This window comes from Myodes glareolus, chromosome 6, assembly GCF_982192425.1.
Source record: "Myodes glareolus chromosome 6, mMyoGla1.1, whole genome shotgun sequence".
Lineage (NCBI taxonomy): Eukaryota > Metazoa > Chordata > Mammalia > Rodentia > Cricetidae > Myodes > Myodes glareolus.
Window position 1 is genome coordinate 28,745,708 of NC_142031.1, and position 17,620 is coordinate 28,763,327.

The following is a 17,620-nucleotide window of genomic DNA, read 5'->3' on the forward strand; positions in this document are numbered from 1 at the left end:
GCAGGCTCAGAGCACGCAGAAGCCACTGGTCCTCAGAGACCAAGTGAAGGCAGCAAGCTGTTAAATAACTTTAATGGTCAGGGTAGGAGTCCCAGGGAGGTGCCTTCCCCCCTGCTCCCTAGTGCCGCCCACCCTCGAGGCTGGTTAGTGCAGGGAGGCCGGGCAGGGTTCTTCCAGTTTTCTCCCAGGAAGAGAGCTTAGGGGATCCCAACCAGCTCCAGAAATGGTCTCCTCAGTACCATGGTAACCACAACTTAAGAGGGGCTTCTGTTACCCCTCCCCAGCTTTCCTTCCTAGTCCAGTGAAGGAAGAGGAGCCCAGCGCCCTACAGTGCTGGACCTAGAACCCGGTTGCCCTTGGGTCGTTTTCTTTCTTGGCCAGATCCTGTTATCGGTGCCTCTCTCACACTGGGGACTGGAGCCAGGTGCGGAGCTGACTTTTGCTGTAGAAGCCTCTGGATTGTGGGGATCGCTGCGGGGGGAGGGGTGCAACCGAGCGAGAAGCCCCAAGGGAGTGGTCTGGGGGTGCAGCATCCAGGGAAAAGGTTCGGGGGCGCCCCCAGGGCAGGGGTTGCGTCCAGGTTGGGACTGGGGCCACTGAGGCAGGCACACAGGAGCTAGGCAAGGCAGGCTGGTCTGTAAACATTGCTAGCCAGGGTGGGGGCGGCTCCAGCTTTGTGCCCTCCCGCTGGGCCAGGATGTCTGTCACAGCGGCGATGTCGTCTAGTGGCTCAATAGCTGTGGCACCGGGGAAGGGGAGGGGAGGGGGCTAGTCAGAGCTCAAGCCCTGGCCTGCTTAGCCCTGACTGTCACCTGTCACTGTAATATGAAGAAAGCAAGGCCCGAATCTCAGCTGAGATGGCATTGTTCTGCAGGAGCAGCCCCTCACCGGGACCCCCCGAGGCCACAGGCTCTGACAAGACTGTGTGTCATTGAGGTGGGGGTGGGGTGCAGAAGTGGGTAAAGAAACCAAGAGAAAAAGGAGAGAAAGCAGTGCCGGGCAAGTGAGGTCAGAAGAGGAGGCAGGAGTCCACATGCACAGAGGGAAACAGAAAAGAAGGAGTTAGGACAGACGTCATGGAATGAATCTGGCTCTTGGGGGTTTGTTCTGAACTTGGGTGGAGGTGGTTTTCAGAATTGGAGAGAAAAGGGGAAGACAGTAGGGCTGAGTGGGACCTGGACCCCACTGTGCTTTCTCCCTGTTTCTAGTACCTGGAACCCCTTGAGGTCCCCAACTCCACTGCCCATCAGCTCCCCCACTAACTGCCCCTGACTTACCCATCTCATGGTATAAGGACCCCTGCTTGGCCAGTGCTTGTGGGGGTTTCCGGGGTGCAGGAGCTTCGATTTTCATGACTTCATCACAGCAATGCTTCCACTGGCCTGCGAAGAGAGCGCCAGCTGCAGGAGCTGCCTGCTCCTGCAGCCGCATTCCCAGCTCAAGCAGCACGCAGCCCTCTCCAGCCTTCCCAGAGGTTTAGCCCAGCCCTTTCTCTTACTCATGTCAAAGAAGAGCTGCCACAGCGCCTCCATCCAGTTCTGCAGGGCTTCTCTGCTCTCCACCCGGAGGGTGTTGGTCACCTCGTCATCTCCATAGCGGTTGCTGATGCTGAGGGTGAAAGGCCATTCTGGGGCCTGCTCCAGCTCCCCTGCCCGGACCCTAGTCTCCTGCAGGAGAAAGCAGATCTGACTTCACCTCTGCCTTAGTTGAGAAGCAGCCCATCACCCCTGCCTGGAAGTACCTTTGGGACTTCTGCTGAGTCTGCATTTGCCTCCTGCTAACTCTGGGAGGGGTGAGGGGACAGCGAGGATGCTGGGGATAAAGTATCTATGCTGAGACAGGGAGCCAAAGAGGGATAGGGCAAGGCAGGGAAGGTGCAGAGGTGGACAGGAGTCACCAAGGCCCGGGTGTGGGTTACCCACCCAGTCCTTCCAAAACACAGTGCCTGGGGTGCAGTGCCGCCTGAGGTGCAGTGCCAGGGCAGAGCACTTGCCTAACACACTCAAATCTCTCGCAAACACAGAGGAAAGCAACCCTAGGGCTAGGGAACATAGCAGCCCAATTGCGCCTGTGTAGAGACAGACAGCAAGTTAGCAGCAGCTACAGACCGGAAGCACAGAGACTGGAGGAAGAACTGCCTGACCTAGCAGAGAATCCCCTGGGATTTGGAAAGGGCTGGGGATGCTGAGCAAGCAGGAGAACTTTCTTAGTATTGTTTAAGGGGTGGGAGGATATGGGGAAGTGGTCTCTCTGCATCGCCAGCCCTGTTGTGGAGCTTGGTGCTCTTAGGAACAGAGTCCACCCTCCCTGTCTCCGAGGCCTTGAGAGAGAAGTTCCTGGGCTGAGCTCCAGGTGGCCTCACGACCAAGGGCTCATCACCTTGTTGATGGCAACAGTAAACCGTGGTTCTTGCCCGGTGTCTGCATCTTCAGATCTCCCGTAACAGAAGAGGTTTGTGCCTTTCAGGACTCCGTGCACCAGTGTCCCATTCTGTAGCTCCCCAGCTTGCTGCGTAAAGGACCTGGTGTTTTCTAGGAAGTCTTGCCTTCCCACCAGCACCTTCTTCTCAGTCACCCATTGACCCCATGTCCCCAATACTCACCTTGCTGCCTTCCCGTCCCACTTTGTCCCCCCCCCCCCAGAGTCACACTTTTATCATCCTATCCTTAGGTAGCCCAGGTGACTCCTCCATGTCCCCTCCCACTCCTGTAGGACCCCTCACCTGCACCCTGAGGGTACCACTTGCAGTGGGCTGAGTCATGCAGAGAGGCTGGGCTGCCAGGCGGCAACACACGCTACCATAAAGGGGCAGCCAGGCAGGGTTCTCCTCTGGGAGAGGAGGAAGTACAGGGTAAGGATGGGAAACGAGAAGGGGACAACCCCACCACCCCTCTTAGCGCTGCCAGGGCCCCCGACACACTTGTGCACACACCATGACTGGCGAGGGTGAGGTCATGTGTACGGAATCCATCTTGCACAGCAGCTAAGGTGAGAGTGGTGTGGGCCAAGAGGTGGTACCGAGGACCCCTGGAGGGAGAAGGGGACATCAGTGGAGTGTGGTGTGTGAGCAGGTCTGTCCCACTGCCAGGCTACACGGACAACTAGCTTGCCTCCTGTCTCCTGACTGCCCCCTAGGCACCTGGCCCTCACTTGTACACTATTCCAATGAAACTCTCCTGGCAGCGTCATGAGAGTGAGTGTTCTTCGGTCAACAGATGAGGCGGCATCCTCAGAATCCCAGTAACTTCAGGGGACTATAGGCTCCGCTACAGAGCATGCCCAACTCAGCACAGTTGTAGATGTATCTACGCTGTTTGGCTTGGGTATATGTATGGGAGGCACACACGTGTATGTAGAGGCCAGACATTAGCATTGGGTGTCCTCTTTAATTGCTCTCTACGTTATTCATGAGGAAGATTGCTCACTGAGCCCAGAGCTTGCCGTTGGGCTAGTCCAGCTGGCTAGCATGCCCTGGAGATCATACAGCACTCCGCCCAGGTGAGCCCTGGGATTGGGTTTGGGGGGTCAGAACTTCAGTTTCCATGCCTGCATAGCAAGTGCTTTGGTCATTGTGTCCTCCCCATCCCTGTTTTGGGGGTTTTGAGGCAGGGTCTAATGTATACCAGGATGGCCATAAACTCACTGTGCAGCTGAGGATGACTTTGAACTTACGATCCTATGGCCTCTACCTCCCAAGTGCTGGAATAACAGCTGTGCACCACCCCACACAAAGCTTCATGTATGCTAGGCGGGCACTTTCCCAACTGAGCTACACCCCAAGTCCTGTAAGATGTTTCTGTGACTGCTAACCAGGTAAGACCCCAAAGCCTAGCTCTCTCTGCCCTGCCCCCCACTGTCAGGTTCATGGACTGACTGAGGCCTAACTCTGGGGCTGGGCAGAATGCCTGCTCATTCACGGTGACATGGTCACCAGTGGGGAGTTGAAGGCAGCTGAAGGCATTGGGCACTACGTGATCTTACCTCACAGCTGGGGTAGGCAGCAGGATGGGACTGTTCCCGGAGCCCCCAGCACCGTCCAACGATGCCCTGACACGCTTCCCTGAGGAACGGCCCAGGGAGCTGCTGAGTTTGGTGGCAAGTCTCTTGGGGGCACCAGCCAGGGCCCCCTCCTCTTCCACACAGGCCCCATACAGCTCCAGCCGCAGCTCAAAGTCCGGCCCTGCCTCAGCACTACACAGGCACAAGAGAGAGAAGGGCGATGAATGGGAGGCTCAGGAGGGTGTGGGGAAGAAGAGCATAAGTTCAGGACGGCTCTACAGAGGTGCCCAGGGGCCATCTGCCTCTCCTTCTCCCTCACCACCTCCGCCCCCAGAGCAACCCCATAAGGAGCTGGAGTGGAGGAAGGGGGGAAGGAAGGAAGGAAGGAAGGAAGGAAGGAAGGAAGGAAGGAAGGAAGGAAGGAAGGAAGGGAGGAAGGAGCGAAGGAGAGAGCCAGAGGCAAGGAACTCACAAGAGCACATTGTTCTGAAAAGAGATGTCTGTGAGCGTCCTGTCCACCAGGACCATCTCTGTGTCCTGAATCTGTTCCCCGAGCTGCAGCAGCAGGAACACAGCCCAGCGGTGCAGGTCTGGGAATAAAGAAAAAAAGAAATACAAGCATTAAAATGTCAACAAGAGCCTCCGCCTCAGGGAACACTCCCCTGATTTTGTCCCGTTGTATGTGGCGCTCACCGCCTTTGTTCTTGAAATATTCCGTGTCCTTCCACATGAGTGGGATCCGGAGGTCTAAAGGGCAGACGGGAAGAAAGGGGTTAGAAGCAGCCAGGCAATGGTGTGGTGGGGTGAGGGGTACCAGCCTCTGTGGCAGCTGTGTGTGTCTTACCAGAGATGCAGACCCGGCCACGGCAAGGGGAACGCTCAGGGGGCGGCACACTGTCGGAAGGTCTGTGGGCAGATCACAGAGTCCTGGACTGGTCTTCCCACTCTCCTCCCCTTTGTTCTGACTCCCAAGGGCTCTAAGGGGCCCCTGATTCCTAGCCTGGTTGGCATGGCAGGACCGAGGGACTGGAGGAGAGCTATTGACAGCACTCAGAAGTTTGCTGGTCTTGGGAACATTTGAGCAATGTTAGCACAGAGGGATAGCACCCGAGATCTGGGTCCTCATCCTAGCATTGGTCCTGGCCATGCAGACCCCTGTAAGGGACAAGTGGGGCCCTGAGGGGACAGGTGCCGAAAGAGATTCCCTTTTAAGCCTCTCCCCAACCCCTGCCAACACACACACACACACACACACACACACACACACACACACACCCATTAAACCATGGACTTGGAGAGACTGGAAGGTTTTCCCTGCAATTCTAGAAGCTACTTGTTCCCAATAGCTCAGGTGTTTGTTTGAGAGTGAAGGCCTCTCTCTCTCTCTCCCTCTCTCTCTCTGTAGCTCAAGCTGGCCTCAAACTCAGTAATCTTCTCACCTCAGCCTCCCACATGCTGGGATTACAGACATAAACCACCATGCCCAGCTTTCATCTTGTCTTTGATATGAGTACACAGAATAGCACAATTAGCTACTAGGGAATTAAATGTACTTTATATTCCCACTCAGGGCCCTGTGGTCGATTTGCCCGCGGCTACCTGAGAGAGCCGCCCCCTGCCTGCTTGGCCTCTTGCTAAGTGAAGCAGCAATGGGATGTGTTTTCTCCTTTTGTGGACTTCCTGGTGAGCCCCTGGCAATCTCTCCTTCAGCTCCTCCGTGCCAGTGAAGGCTGGGACCCTCTGAGGCAGGCAGGTCCCCAAATGATTCATTTACCAAAACAGCCAATCCTCAGAGCGATCCATTTGCCAAGTGTTTTCTCTCGAACATTTTTACCTGACTCCAGTTGTCTCAAGGTTGACCTGTCACTGACAGCGTGCACTGTAGCATGGCACCGTGTGTAGGTCACACACTCATGCTGAGCTCCTCGGCACAACCGATTTCTGCAAATGGGGAGCCTTCCTTTAAGTGATTTTCAATTATGTGCTTTCTCAACTCCTGCCTTTGATGGTGAACCCCAGGTACAATGTGCTTCTGTCAATTTGTGGTAAATTGGCCATTTGGTGAACAGGCTTTGAGAAAATTAGTTTTCCAGACAACCAGCTGGACATAGCAGATCATGGGCAGGCCATAACAAATTGGCATGTTTGCATTACTTGTGGTTTGAACTGCCAGCCGTCCTCAGATACACTGGCTTTCCTGAGTCCAGTCCCAACCACTCCGGATGACCCACCACCACGGTAAAACATTAAGGTGTCTTTCCTGGCCAGGACAGGTGTTTGTGAGGGGGTCTCCATCAGGAGGTTGATCTGAGCCCCGAACACTCCACACAGCCACTTGCTGAAGCACGGATAAAGCCTCTCTCCCTCAGACACATCACCTCCCTTGCTCACCGCCGGCCTGTCTTCTCCAGCACCTGGGCCTCCTTGCGTCTCTGCAGTTCGCCCATGTAGCTGAGAATTCGACTGTTGCACACCAGCAGGCTCTTGGTGGCCTCCAGAGCCTGCTCTCGCTGGGAGCAGGCTGCCAGCAGCTTACAGGCCCCTTCCCTCATCCGGATCTCGTGGTCTAGTTTCCTCTGTAACTCTGTGTCCTAACCAGAGTCATGGGAAGAGAAGAGGAAATGCCAGTCAGGGATCAGGCTGAGACATCTCCCCTACCCAACCCCAGTCCCAAGAGGGCTATATGTGTGTGTGTGGGGGGGGTGGCAAAGGACACTAATGTTTTAGCAAAGCCTGTTGTCTTACCCTCAGCTGCCCAAGATGAATCAAAAACTTTACAAAATGACAGATACTCTCATCCATTTGATTGTGAGGAGTATAAAGTCTTTCTAACTTTGATCGCTATTTGGAGAAATCTACAAAAACAACAAGTTCTTATATCCTTCGACCTAACTGTCCTAAACACTATACTTAAGTTTCAGCCTACAGATACAATTACACATGTCACTGCCAAGCTATATGACAAAAAGATTTACTTAGCACTGTTTTACTTATGTGTACATGTATTACACATGAGTGCAGAGCCCACAGCACCAGAAGAAGGCATCAGATTCCTGGAGCTGGAGTTACACCCATTTCACATGGGTGCCAGGAAGTGAACTTGGTTCTCTGGAAGAGCAGAAATGGTTTTTTACAACTGAGCCATCTCTCCAGCCCCAGGCATTGATTTAAACACTCAAACTAAAAAACAGCCTTTCCATAAGACACCGGTTAAATGAGTTGTGTCTGCACTGATAGACAGGTCAAGAGATGAAGGTAGACATGTGTCTAGCTGTAACTCTCCAGAAAATATAGCACAAGAATAGAAAACAAAACAACATCGCACATCAAGCCAGGCATGGTGGTGCACATCTGTAATCCAGCACTTGGGAGATAGAGGCAGGAGGATCAGTAGTTTAAGGCCATCCTCAGCTACACAGTGGATTAGTGGCAAGCCTGGGATACACGAGACTCAAAAACAAACAAAAATGTTTGTACACCACCATTTATGATATAACATATATCATAGATTTGCATATGTATATGTATATATTTACATATTTGTGAGGTTGTGGTCCCAGAGATTAGAAATGAAAACAGATTTGTGGGATCAGTCAGATGCACACCACCTACAGAGTGCCTCCATACTGCACAGAATCCTATACAGACCTCAAACAGCACATCCACCACCTCTGGCTCCCTGAATTTGGGAGAGGAGCTCAGAGGTAAGGAATGAGGAAGGGAAAGTAATTGGTCCAGGTATGAGGGGCTGGAGGTCGGGGGGCTAGGCATGCAGGAGGCACTGGACAGGCATGGAGGGCAGAGGAGAGGCCCTGAGAGAGGATGCAGGGGCATTCACCTGGAAAGAAGTCATCTTGGAGCATAAAGGGCAACTGGCATTGAGCTGGGAGTTGGGTATGCATGGCTCTGGGTTTCACTCTCCAGCACTGTATAAACCGGACCTGGTGGGGAGTGCTCAGGAAGTGGAGGCAGTGGAATTAGGATGCTCAAGGTCACCCTCAGCATCATAGTGAGGATGAGGCCAACTTGGGCTATATGAAACCCTGTCTCAAAACAATAAAGTATTAAAAAGCCCTAGACAGCCAGGCATAGTGATGCATGCCTGTTATCTCAGCACTTAGGAAGCAGAGGCAGGAGAATTATCATGAGTTCCAAGTCAGCCTAGGCTACATATTTAGCTTGTTTACAGTTCCTTTCTCCAGGGACTATTTTCTGGGTCACTGTCCTAGGCCAGATTTTCACCCCAGCACCACCACCCACGTCATTCTCTTCCAAAAGAGGCCAATCAGCCCCCAAACTCCTCCAGGAAGCCCCCTACCAAATAACATGGCAGCTAGCAATACGGAGCATTTCACCCCACCTCCTTGACTGATAAAGTAGGGTGAAGGGCAGGGGAGGTGGCTCAGTGGGCAAAATGCCTGCTGTGCAAGGAAGACTACCTGAGTTTGGATCCACAGTGCCCGGATAGAAGGCATCCCCAGCCTCGAACCACAGCACCGGGGAGCAGAAACAGACAGAGAGCCCTGGTGGCCGGCCAGTCTAGCCACAGCTTGGCACCAGGTTCAGTGAGAGATTTTGTCTTCAGTGAGGGCCAGTGAGACTGACTCAGGGGATACAGGCCACTGCTATCAAGCATGAGGAACTGAGTTCTGTTCCTGGGTTCCCATGGTAGAAGAGACAGCCAAACCCCGCAAGTTTTCCTCTGAATGCCACACTGTGCTGTGGCATGCATCCCCTCCATACACACACACACACACACACACACACACACACACACACACACACACACAAATATATATTAAAGGTGGACAGTCTGGGCATGGTGATACACACCTTTAATCCCAGCACTTAGAGGCTGAGACAGGCAAATCTCTCTGAGTCTGAGGCCAGCCTGGTCTACATAGCCAGTTCCAGACCAGACAGGGCTATATAGTGAGACAAACAAACAAAAACCTTAAATTTGACCTTTGGTCTACACATACATACATACACCACAGACACACAACATGGGGTGAAAACAGTCATGGCGTCTTAGTGTTCAAAGACCAGTGAGATCCACACTCAATGCCTGATGAAAAGTATTCAGCACAATGGCAGGGACACAGGCTCTTTTTCACAAGGAGGCTGCTTTGTTAGTAGACTCTGTTCAACACCAGCACTGGAGCTTTCCTGTGCTGACCAAGGCTCCATATCTAAGTCCTAGCTGGGAGGTGAATACGCAGAGATGAATGGCTGCTCCCTAAGTGCCTAGTCATGGCATAAAAACACAGGAAACAGCCCCTACTGGTTTCTGCTGAGGTGACATCGGGAGGCTTCAGAGAGGAGGTGCACAACATTGGTTCAGGAAGCCAGGCAAGTGGAGGCACGCAGTTGGAACAGAAGAGTAACTGACTACACAAACCTGTCTTCTCCATCACACCGGCTCTCCCATATACGCTATGTCCTGCTTCTGTCTCTGGTGCCCAGCCTTCCCAACACCTCGAATTCCTTTTCACCAAAACCTTGTCTAGCCTGCGTGCCAACTCTTCTTTCCCTATCTCTTTTGGGGGGCTGCTATGCTAGGCCAGATGTTATCACAAACCACTCCAGTACCACCCCAAAGCCCCTCCATCAGGAAGCTCTCCCAAACTCCGGTCTCTCAGCCTTGCTTCGGATGCATCACTCTCCGGCCTTTGCTAAGCCGACTGCTTGTCCACCCCTTCCCGACTTTGCACTTCACCAGTTTCTGTCACCAGTTTCGCAAATGGATGAGATCAAGAATGCGTCCTCAAGCTCGCTCCTGGTTAGCTAGCCCCCTCCGGGGTCAAGCACTCACCGATCCTTCCCTAGCCCTGTCCATGGCGTTTACAATTGGTGCGGAGTCCTGGGCAGCAGCAACCCCTGTGGCCGGTGTGACCCGAGGACCGCCTGGGAATTGAAGGATCCCGGGAGTCGGCGCTGCCTCACCGACTGGGTCCGCTGAGCCCGAGGACGCCCGTGACATCAGCTCCCAGTTGCCGCGAGAGGCGCCGAGGGCACCGGGCACGGGCGGTCCCTTCAGGCTCCGAGATGCTTGCATCTCCACCACCGGGACCCTGTCGCGTCCCTCCGCGACAGCAGGGAGCACCTGGGCTGCCCTGGAGACTTCTCCCTAGCGGGCTTGTCTTTCCAAGGTGACCCTTACCGGGAGCAGGACGTGAAGTGAGGTTTCTGGATCCAGCACGGACCAGCAGACCTGGACTTGGGGGGAACTAGCCGCCTGCCCCATGTGCACATCACTTCCAAATTCACTCTAGCTCAGTCTACAGTCAAAAATGCCCTGGAGAAAGGGTCACCTTTTCAGGTGGAGATTGGGGTCCCCGTGCTTTGCACCCCTCTCCATACCCATTGACACAGGTTTCCCCTCCATCTCCACCACCCTCACTCTCTTCCCAAATGGACGCTGTTTGTTCCCCTAGGATGGGAAAGATTCTAACTATGGAGTGTGCTCCGACCTGGGTGACCTGGGTCAGCTCCCCAGGGATGACAGAGAATGAGTCACAGTCGCCCATGATGACACACTCCTCTCTCTCCCACACTCTCTCCCCAGCTTCCTGTTGTGCTTCCCATCACCTTCTGTTCCCTTCAGAATTCCCACTAGGGCTAAGTCCTGGTGTAGGGACTTGACAAGCGCATAGCAGCAGCGGTGGGGGTGGAGGGGGGGTGTCATTTATTCTCTGGAGCTTCAGTCTGTAGACTTGGGAATAGGTGGCTTTCTTCACAGTATTATGTGAGGATTTAATGAGAAAAATGGAATCTCGACCTGGGCCTGGCACATGTTCAAACTTTGCTCCGGGGATGTAGCTCAGTTGGTAGAGCTTGCCCAGCATACATGGCAGGCTGGGTTCCATCCTGAGCACCCCGTTCACCAGAAGTTATGCTTGTCTGTGACCCTAGCAATTGGGAGGTAGAGACAGGAGGATCAGAAGTTCAATACCTTCCTTAGATACACAGCCTGGGCTACTTAAGAGGTTATTTAAAAAAAAAAAAAAAGGCAAGCAAGATGGCTTAGTGGGTAAGGCTGTTTGTTGCCACCCTTGAGGACTTGAGTTCAATCCCTGGCTCTCACCATGGAAAAAGAGGATCAATTCCCCAAAACTGTCCTCTGAGCTTCTCACTTGCTTGGTGCTATACACCACCATCACCACTCAAATATTTTTTAATTAAATAAAAATAATCTTTTTGCCAAATCCTGGTGGTGCATGCCTTTAATTCCAGCACTCAGGTGACAGAGGCAGACAGATCTCTGAGTTCCAGGCCAGCCTGGTCTACAAATCGAGTTCCAGGACAGAAAGGGTTGTTACACCAAGAAACCATATCAAAAAAAAAAAAAAAAAACAACAAAAAAAAAACAACAAACAAACAAAAACAAAAAAAAACCCAAAAGCCAGTCTTTCACTCTCATTCCTCCTAAACTTTCACCTCGTAGCCTAGGATACTGCCTTTAAAAAGTCCTTTCGGATTTATACTCCAGAACTAACTTTCCTGCCATTCCTAAATTATCAATGAGTCTGTCTTTTTGAGGACACAATGAACTGGGGAGAGGGTTGTGCAGATTTCTCAGCCTGTGGCTCAAGGAACGTTGTTGTTCAAACTAAAAACAAAGTCATCCTCGTGTTTTAGATGTTGGGCAGGGAGAAAGGACAGCATGTGTGCGGGGGAGGGGTGCACAGGATGCAGAACTTAAACATTTACGTAGCCTAACCAACTCTGTTGATGCAAGCAGTCAGCATGTACCTAACAGTTGAATGTCACTAGAGAAGTCAAGAAGCTAACTGGTTTCTTCCCCCTCCCCTCTTAACTAACTAAAAGTAATTATAAACACAAGTTATACAACGAATAGCAGGGCAATGGAAACCAGATGGATCGAGAGGAGGTTTGGAGTATTTTGCTTATGTTTTTTGTTTGTATGTTTTTGGTTTGTTTGTTTGTTTTTTCCGTTTGGAATGGTCTCCTTCTATAACCCAGGCTGACTTTGAACTCACAACACTCCTTTCTCAACCTCCTGAGCACTGGGATTATAGGCATGTGGCTCCACACCATGCCTCACCCAGTAAATCGGTTTTCTCTTGTGCACCAACACGGGAAAATTAGGCAATGTCAGAAACCCAAGGGGTTCACTTGGCATCTTTCTACAAAATAGAAGGGGACCCTCTCCAGACAAGTTCTGGGGTGTATCCTCCTGGTGCAGAAGCTGGATACGGAGGGTTTCTTCCTCTAGCTGGCACCATGTGAAAGTACACTTGAAATGCATGCCAAGACTGTGCTAGAAAAGGTCCTGTGGCTGTTACTGGGTTGGGCTATAACTTGCTAGTATATGCATTGATCCAGAGATGGGGGCGGGGGCTAGGCGGGCAGTACGCACAGTAAGTTACCCTTCCTGATTTCACTCTGAATCCCTGCCTCTGACCTCTTCTGGCTGCAGCCTCCTGTTCTATCACTTTGTCCATCTCAGCACGGTGCCGCGCCACCGGGAGGCTTAACCACACACCTAGACCCATCTATTCTTCGCTCGCCACGTCTAATCCATCACCTGGCTCTGTCGGATCTACCACCATCATTTGGAATCTCTCCTCCTTTTCACAAACTCCGTAATCTACACTCCAGATCCATTTCCCCGAGGTGATATTTGGCCGCCCACTGGGGGAACTTGCGGACTCTCTTGCCAGCCTTCCTTGCCAGCCTCTCTTGCCAGCCTTCCTTGCCCAGGACTCACCACCACCAAGCTGATCCTTCCACAGCAATCACCCTAAAAGCTTAAGACGCAAGGTCATGTGGTGGCAGACACCCTTAATTTCACTACTTAGGAGACAGAGGCAGATGGATCACTGTGAGTTAAAGGCTATCCTGGCTGATATAGCCAGTTCCAGGCCAACCAGGACTCGATCTCAAACATAAACAAGCCCATACACAGCAACGAACTTGAGACAGGTACTGGAGATGTCATCCAGTTGGTTGGGTGTTTGCCTGGCATGCAGGATGTCTCAGTCTGGATCCCCAGCATCAGCATGGTGATGCACACTTGTAATTCCAGGAGTTCCAGGCAGGAAAATCAGAAATTCAAGGTCATCCTTGGCTATGTATAGAGTCTGAGGCCAGCCTAGGATAAGAAAACCTTTCCATGCTGCAGAATTCCGCTCAGAGTACAAGCTAAGTGATGAATTAGAGTCTTTCCACCCAAGCAAGGTCTACCTCAGCCCACCAGCTCCACCGCAATGACAAATTCCAGTCCCACCGGCGCGCACACACACAAATATATCACCCTCACCGTCGTCAAACGCTCTTTACCCTGGCCAGGCTGTCTGTCTGGAAAGCCTTCTTGCCAGCTGCAGCTCTGCAGACCCTTTCAGACTATCTAATGCTGCCGTCTGCCTCATTATTATTGCATTCTATTTTTATAAGACTTTCACTATGTGATGTTGCTCATACTTAGCTATTATCTGTCCCCTCACAAGAAAGGACCTTTCCTGCCTTCTCCAGAGAAATTTCCACGGCCTAATAAGGAGCTCGGCACATAGAATGAGTTTAGTTTGTGTATTTAAGAATAAATGGGACAGGTGTGGTGGCTTACTTATTCTTAAACACACACCTGCAATTCTGGCACTTGGGAGGTGGTGGTAGGGAGATCAGGAGGTCAAGGTCACCCTAACTACACAATAAATTCAGAGAATTTGTCCTAGAAAAAAAAAATGAAACCACAGTAGTCCAATGAGATGGATCGGCAGGTAGAAGGTGACTGCCATCAGTTCCAAGGGCCTGGGTTCAATCCCCAGAGTCCACATGGTGGAAGGAAAGAACAAAACCTCCCAAACGGTCCACACACACACACACGCACGCACACACCTTTCCTCGTCACCCACCATCTCCTTTCACTTCTCTTCAGGCTTCATCTGCAAGCCTCCTTCATACCGAAGGAAGGCTCTTCACTCCATCTCTAAAAGGAGCCGTTGTCCCCAGGACAAACCTCCACACCTACTCTCACAGCTTCCAGAAATAGGTGCAAAGACCCTGTTGTCAATGTGTGGTTTTGTGGTTAGTGTTGTTGTTTAACCCAGGCTGACCTGGAACTCACTCCTGCTTCTACTTCCCCAGTGCTGGGATGACAGGCATGTGCCCCTGCACCCAGTATATGCAGGGGTGCTGGTAACCAACCCCGGACTTGGTCTATGCCAAACAGACGCTCTGCTAGTGGAGCCACATCCATAGCTCTTCAACGGAGTGTTCATTCTGCTCAGCAGAAGTGGGCCTGGGTTCCCAAACAGGACTCAACACAGAGCATACATCCACCTGCTGCCCCTCCTATGCAGGCTATGGGCACCACCACCCCCTCACACACACAGGCCCCATTAAGGCTAAGACAGTAGAGAAAGAAGCGTATGGTCCAGGGGTCAGGGCATTACCTCCAGGCTGAGTGCCATCTGCCGAATGTAGAGCATATTGAGGTCCTCCAGGATGTGCAATCTGTCCTGCATCTCTGTGTCCCCTAGAGCCCTTCCCTTGCTGCCCAGAGAGAGGTCAGATAGGCAGCACGCTGTCCCTCAGTTCCTCCTCCCACTGCTCCCTGGGCTTGAGAGAGGTGTCCAGCTCAAGACAGAAGGAGGAGGCTGTCCCTGTCCCTCTGCAGTCCTGTCAGACCCTCTGGCTTCTGTGACAAAACTTCCTCTCCTAGGGCTGTTCCAAGGCCTTGATAGGAGCCAGGCAGAGGAGGGAAAAAAGTGAGGTGAGAATGAGCAGGGGCTCCTGGAAGGAGAGACCAGCTGCAGAGGGGGCTCTGGGCACAGAGTGTCCAGCCTTGCTTTGGTGGCAGCTGTTCTCCCAGCTGTGGAAGAAAAAGGTCCTTTCATTCCCATTTTGGCCCCTCCCCCGCTCCCGCCCACATCTCCGGCCAGGCCGACTGAGAATGTGCGTGCCGTGAGGGCAGTGAGGGGCAGGCACAGCTGGAAGGGGGCAGGGAAGGGACGCCTCCTGCTGATTCTACGGAATCCTGGGGCTGATCCGGAGATCAGAACCCACTGAGGGAGTTCTGGCTTTAGTTTGAGAAAGTTAGCGACAGAAGTGAGGACTTGAGGAGCCTTGAGCCCAGGGAATGGGACAAAGGGGTGAGTCTGTAAAGCGGCCCAGACCCAGGGTCACCCCTTCCAACGCCGGCCCCCATCCAGCACGCCCCACCCTGGGCTCACAATTACCTCGCTTTTCCAGCAGAAGGGAGGAGAGAGAGGGAGAAAGGCGGGGGTGTGCCTGGCTGCTGCTGGCCCTGCTCCCCTCAGCGGGCCCCTTCCCTTCCAGACAGGAAACCAGCCCCGGGTCCCAGCCAGCTGCAGGGCTGTCCGCCCCCCCCACCCCCACCCCGGGCCTATGGAGTCACACTCTACCCAGCGGCAGGCCTGGCCCTGCAGCTCCGCCCCGACTACTCAGCTCTGGCCCCCAAGGCCTGGCATATCCTAGCGCTGCTCAGGAGCACAGGCCATTCCTCCGGGTCCCCGGCCTCATCCCTGGGTCCCCCACGCTAGCCACGCGCCGGTTCCCTGGGTCTAAGTAGCTGGGGTGGGAGGATGACAAAAGCTCTCCACTAGCTTCTGACTCAGAGAAAGCCTGGGACAGCGCGACACGGGTGTGAAAGAGCCTTTGTTCTGGGCAGCCTAAGGGGAAAGGGCAAAAGCCAGGCCTGGAATCCGGGGAGGGTGTGTGAGTGAGTTTAACTCTTCCCCGGCACGGGAGGGATGGAGACATCGAACTGGGGCCTCCTTGAGCATGTGGGAGGCTGACTTTGGGGATGTAAGTCTCTTTGGGGTGGCTAAGCGCCTCTCATTTCTGGCTCCAGCCATGGGCCTCTAGTGCCTCTCCAGTTTAGGGACTTAAATTAAGCACAGGACTCTGAACATACAGACAGGGGTACTCTGCTAGTGGGGGTGGTGACTTTCAGTCTAGAGGCTGGATTCCTTAGGCCCAAGAAGGAAGGTGGAAAGTTTGGTTGTGGAAACTCTCCAGAGTGAAAACATACACACACACACACACACACACACACACACACACACAATAGAGAGAGAGAGAGAGAGAGAGAGAGAGAGAGAGAGCGCTCGGTGCTAGAGTTGGAGGTTACTGAGAGGCTTGTTGCCCTTCAGGAGTAAGGGCATTGGGAGGGCTTCGGACAAGTCACAGATTTGGGGAGACCACAACGGAGGCTGGCCTAGGGGGTCGGCACAGAGTGTAGGATGCTACTGACAGTTGGTAACCAGTTGGAAGCCAAGCCAAGAATACAAGGATTGGATGATGCCTGACTGCCTAATGCCTTTGGCCGGAGTTGCTGGAGGGACTTGAGTCAGTCATAGTTCTGGAATTGAGTTTAGGGCCCCTCATATGGAGGACCTTTCCAGTCAGAAGCAAATTACCCCAACCAGGCAATGCGTGGGTTCGCACAGATCGGATGGATCCGCACCCTGTCCTCATCTGGCTTTCTAAGTCAACAACTTGAGCTAGAATGGACCCAGATCGCGGCGCGCTCAGGAGGCAGGGTGGCCGGGGCCACCTGCCAGTACTGGGAGGGGAAGGCAGGGACGCGGCCTCTCACCTCCGGCGGGTCGCTGAAGACACTAAGTCGGAAACGGCCGCGTTTGAATTCCATCTCCAGGGCGGAGCCCCTGGCCACTGTGACCCGGCTCCGATGGTTTCGAGAGAACATGCTTGCAGCCCCTTGCTCAGTGTGCTCCCTGCGCTCCTGGCGTCAGTCTCCCGCGCGGGCTTGGGCTCCGGTCCCTCGACGGCCACCCTCCCACCAGTGCAGCCGGGAATCTCCCCAGCTGCCCGGTTCCCAAACCCCGCCCCCGGAGACGACACCTGGGCTGGGCAGGGCGCGGCACCCTCCTCTTCCACCCCCGCTAAAGGCCCGGCCCGTACCCGGGCACCAAGCCAATCTGGGTCGACAGTTTCAGAGCCAAAGGCACCCTAAATCACTCCAGCACGGCCTGAGAGCTTCCACCCTTCTGGGTGGATTAGCTCACCTGAACTTGGGCTGGGTCCCCGAATCCCCTCCCCAGCTGCAGCCCCCACCTGTCAGACTGGGGTTCTGGAACTTGGAAAACACTAGTCACAGGGATGGCTCACTATGCTCCCTGGCTCTAGCCAGACTTGGCACCGCCCAAGTCTCACCTTTTAAGCCACAACTTCCTATAGTTGACAGCATCTCTCCCTTTTAAGCTTCCCGGCATGGCTACCGGCTCCTCCACAGTGGCCTCAATTCATAAAAGGGATTTAGGAGGGTCTTGAAAGTTCAGTTACTTCTCTATTGGACCACAGAACCTTGGTCCAACTACTGAACTTTCTAGTCTGTTCTATGAGGATATTGTAGTCTCAGTTGCTACAAAATTCATATATGGGAATGAAAGCGAAGCCCTCACAGGGAAAGCGCCCTATAAGCAGAACTACAAAGACTGGAGAGCAGGTCCTCAATGACTGGGTCTTTAGATGCAAGTGCTTCATCTCACCCGACCTGGACTTTCAGTGTCTTAAGAGTGTAAGGACTGTTCCCGGCATGTTGGTGCACAGTTTTAATCCCAGATCTCAGGAGGGAGAGGTGGATCTCTACGGGTTTGAGGCCAGCCTGGTC

The 17,620-nt window shown here is 53.3% G+C and overlaps 1 protein-coding gene across 9 annotated transcripts; it reads right to left on the reverse strand.

Moving 5' to 3' along the window:
* Positions 1 to 44: 44 nt before the first annotated feature.
* On the reverse strand, positions 45 to 16,821 carry Rtkn (rhotekin). 9 transcript variants are annotated; one of them, XM_087907110.1, is made up of 13 exons: positions 16,586 to 16,722; positions 14,418 to 14,700; positions 6,391 to 6,590; positions 4,844 to 4,905; positions 4,693 to 4,746; positions 4,472 to 4,589; positions 3,982 to 4,191; positions 2,933 to 3,027; positions 2,723 to 2,829; positions 2,380 to 2,508; positions 1,499 to 1,667; positions 1,278 to 1,382; positions 45 to 737 (listed from the first exon to the last, which is right to left on the reverse strand). In XM_087907110.1, the coding sequence occupies exons 2-13, from the start codon at positions 14,487 to 14,489 to the stop codon at positions 403 to 405; spliced, it is 1,656 nt and encodes a 551-aa protein (XP_087763236.1). In that variant the 5' UTR covers positions 14,490 to 14,700; positions 16,586 to 16,722; the 3' UTR covers positions 45 to 402. The 9 variants fall into 9 exon arrangements, with proteins under 9 accessions (XP_087763236.1, XP_087763235.1, XP_087763233.1 ...); XM_087907109.1 differs by lacking the exon at positions 16,586 to 16,722 and adding an exon at positions 15,204 to 15,351; XM_087907107.1 differs by lacking the exon at positions 14,418 to 14,700 and having other exon boundaries at positions 16,586 to 16,818.
* Between the last annotated feature and the right edge of the window lie 799 nt (positions 16,822 to 17,620).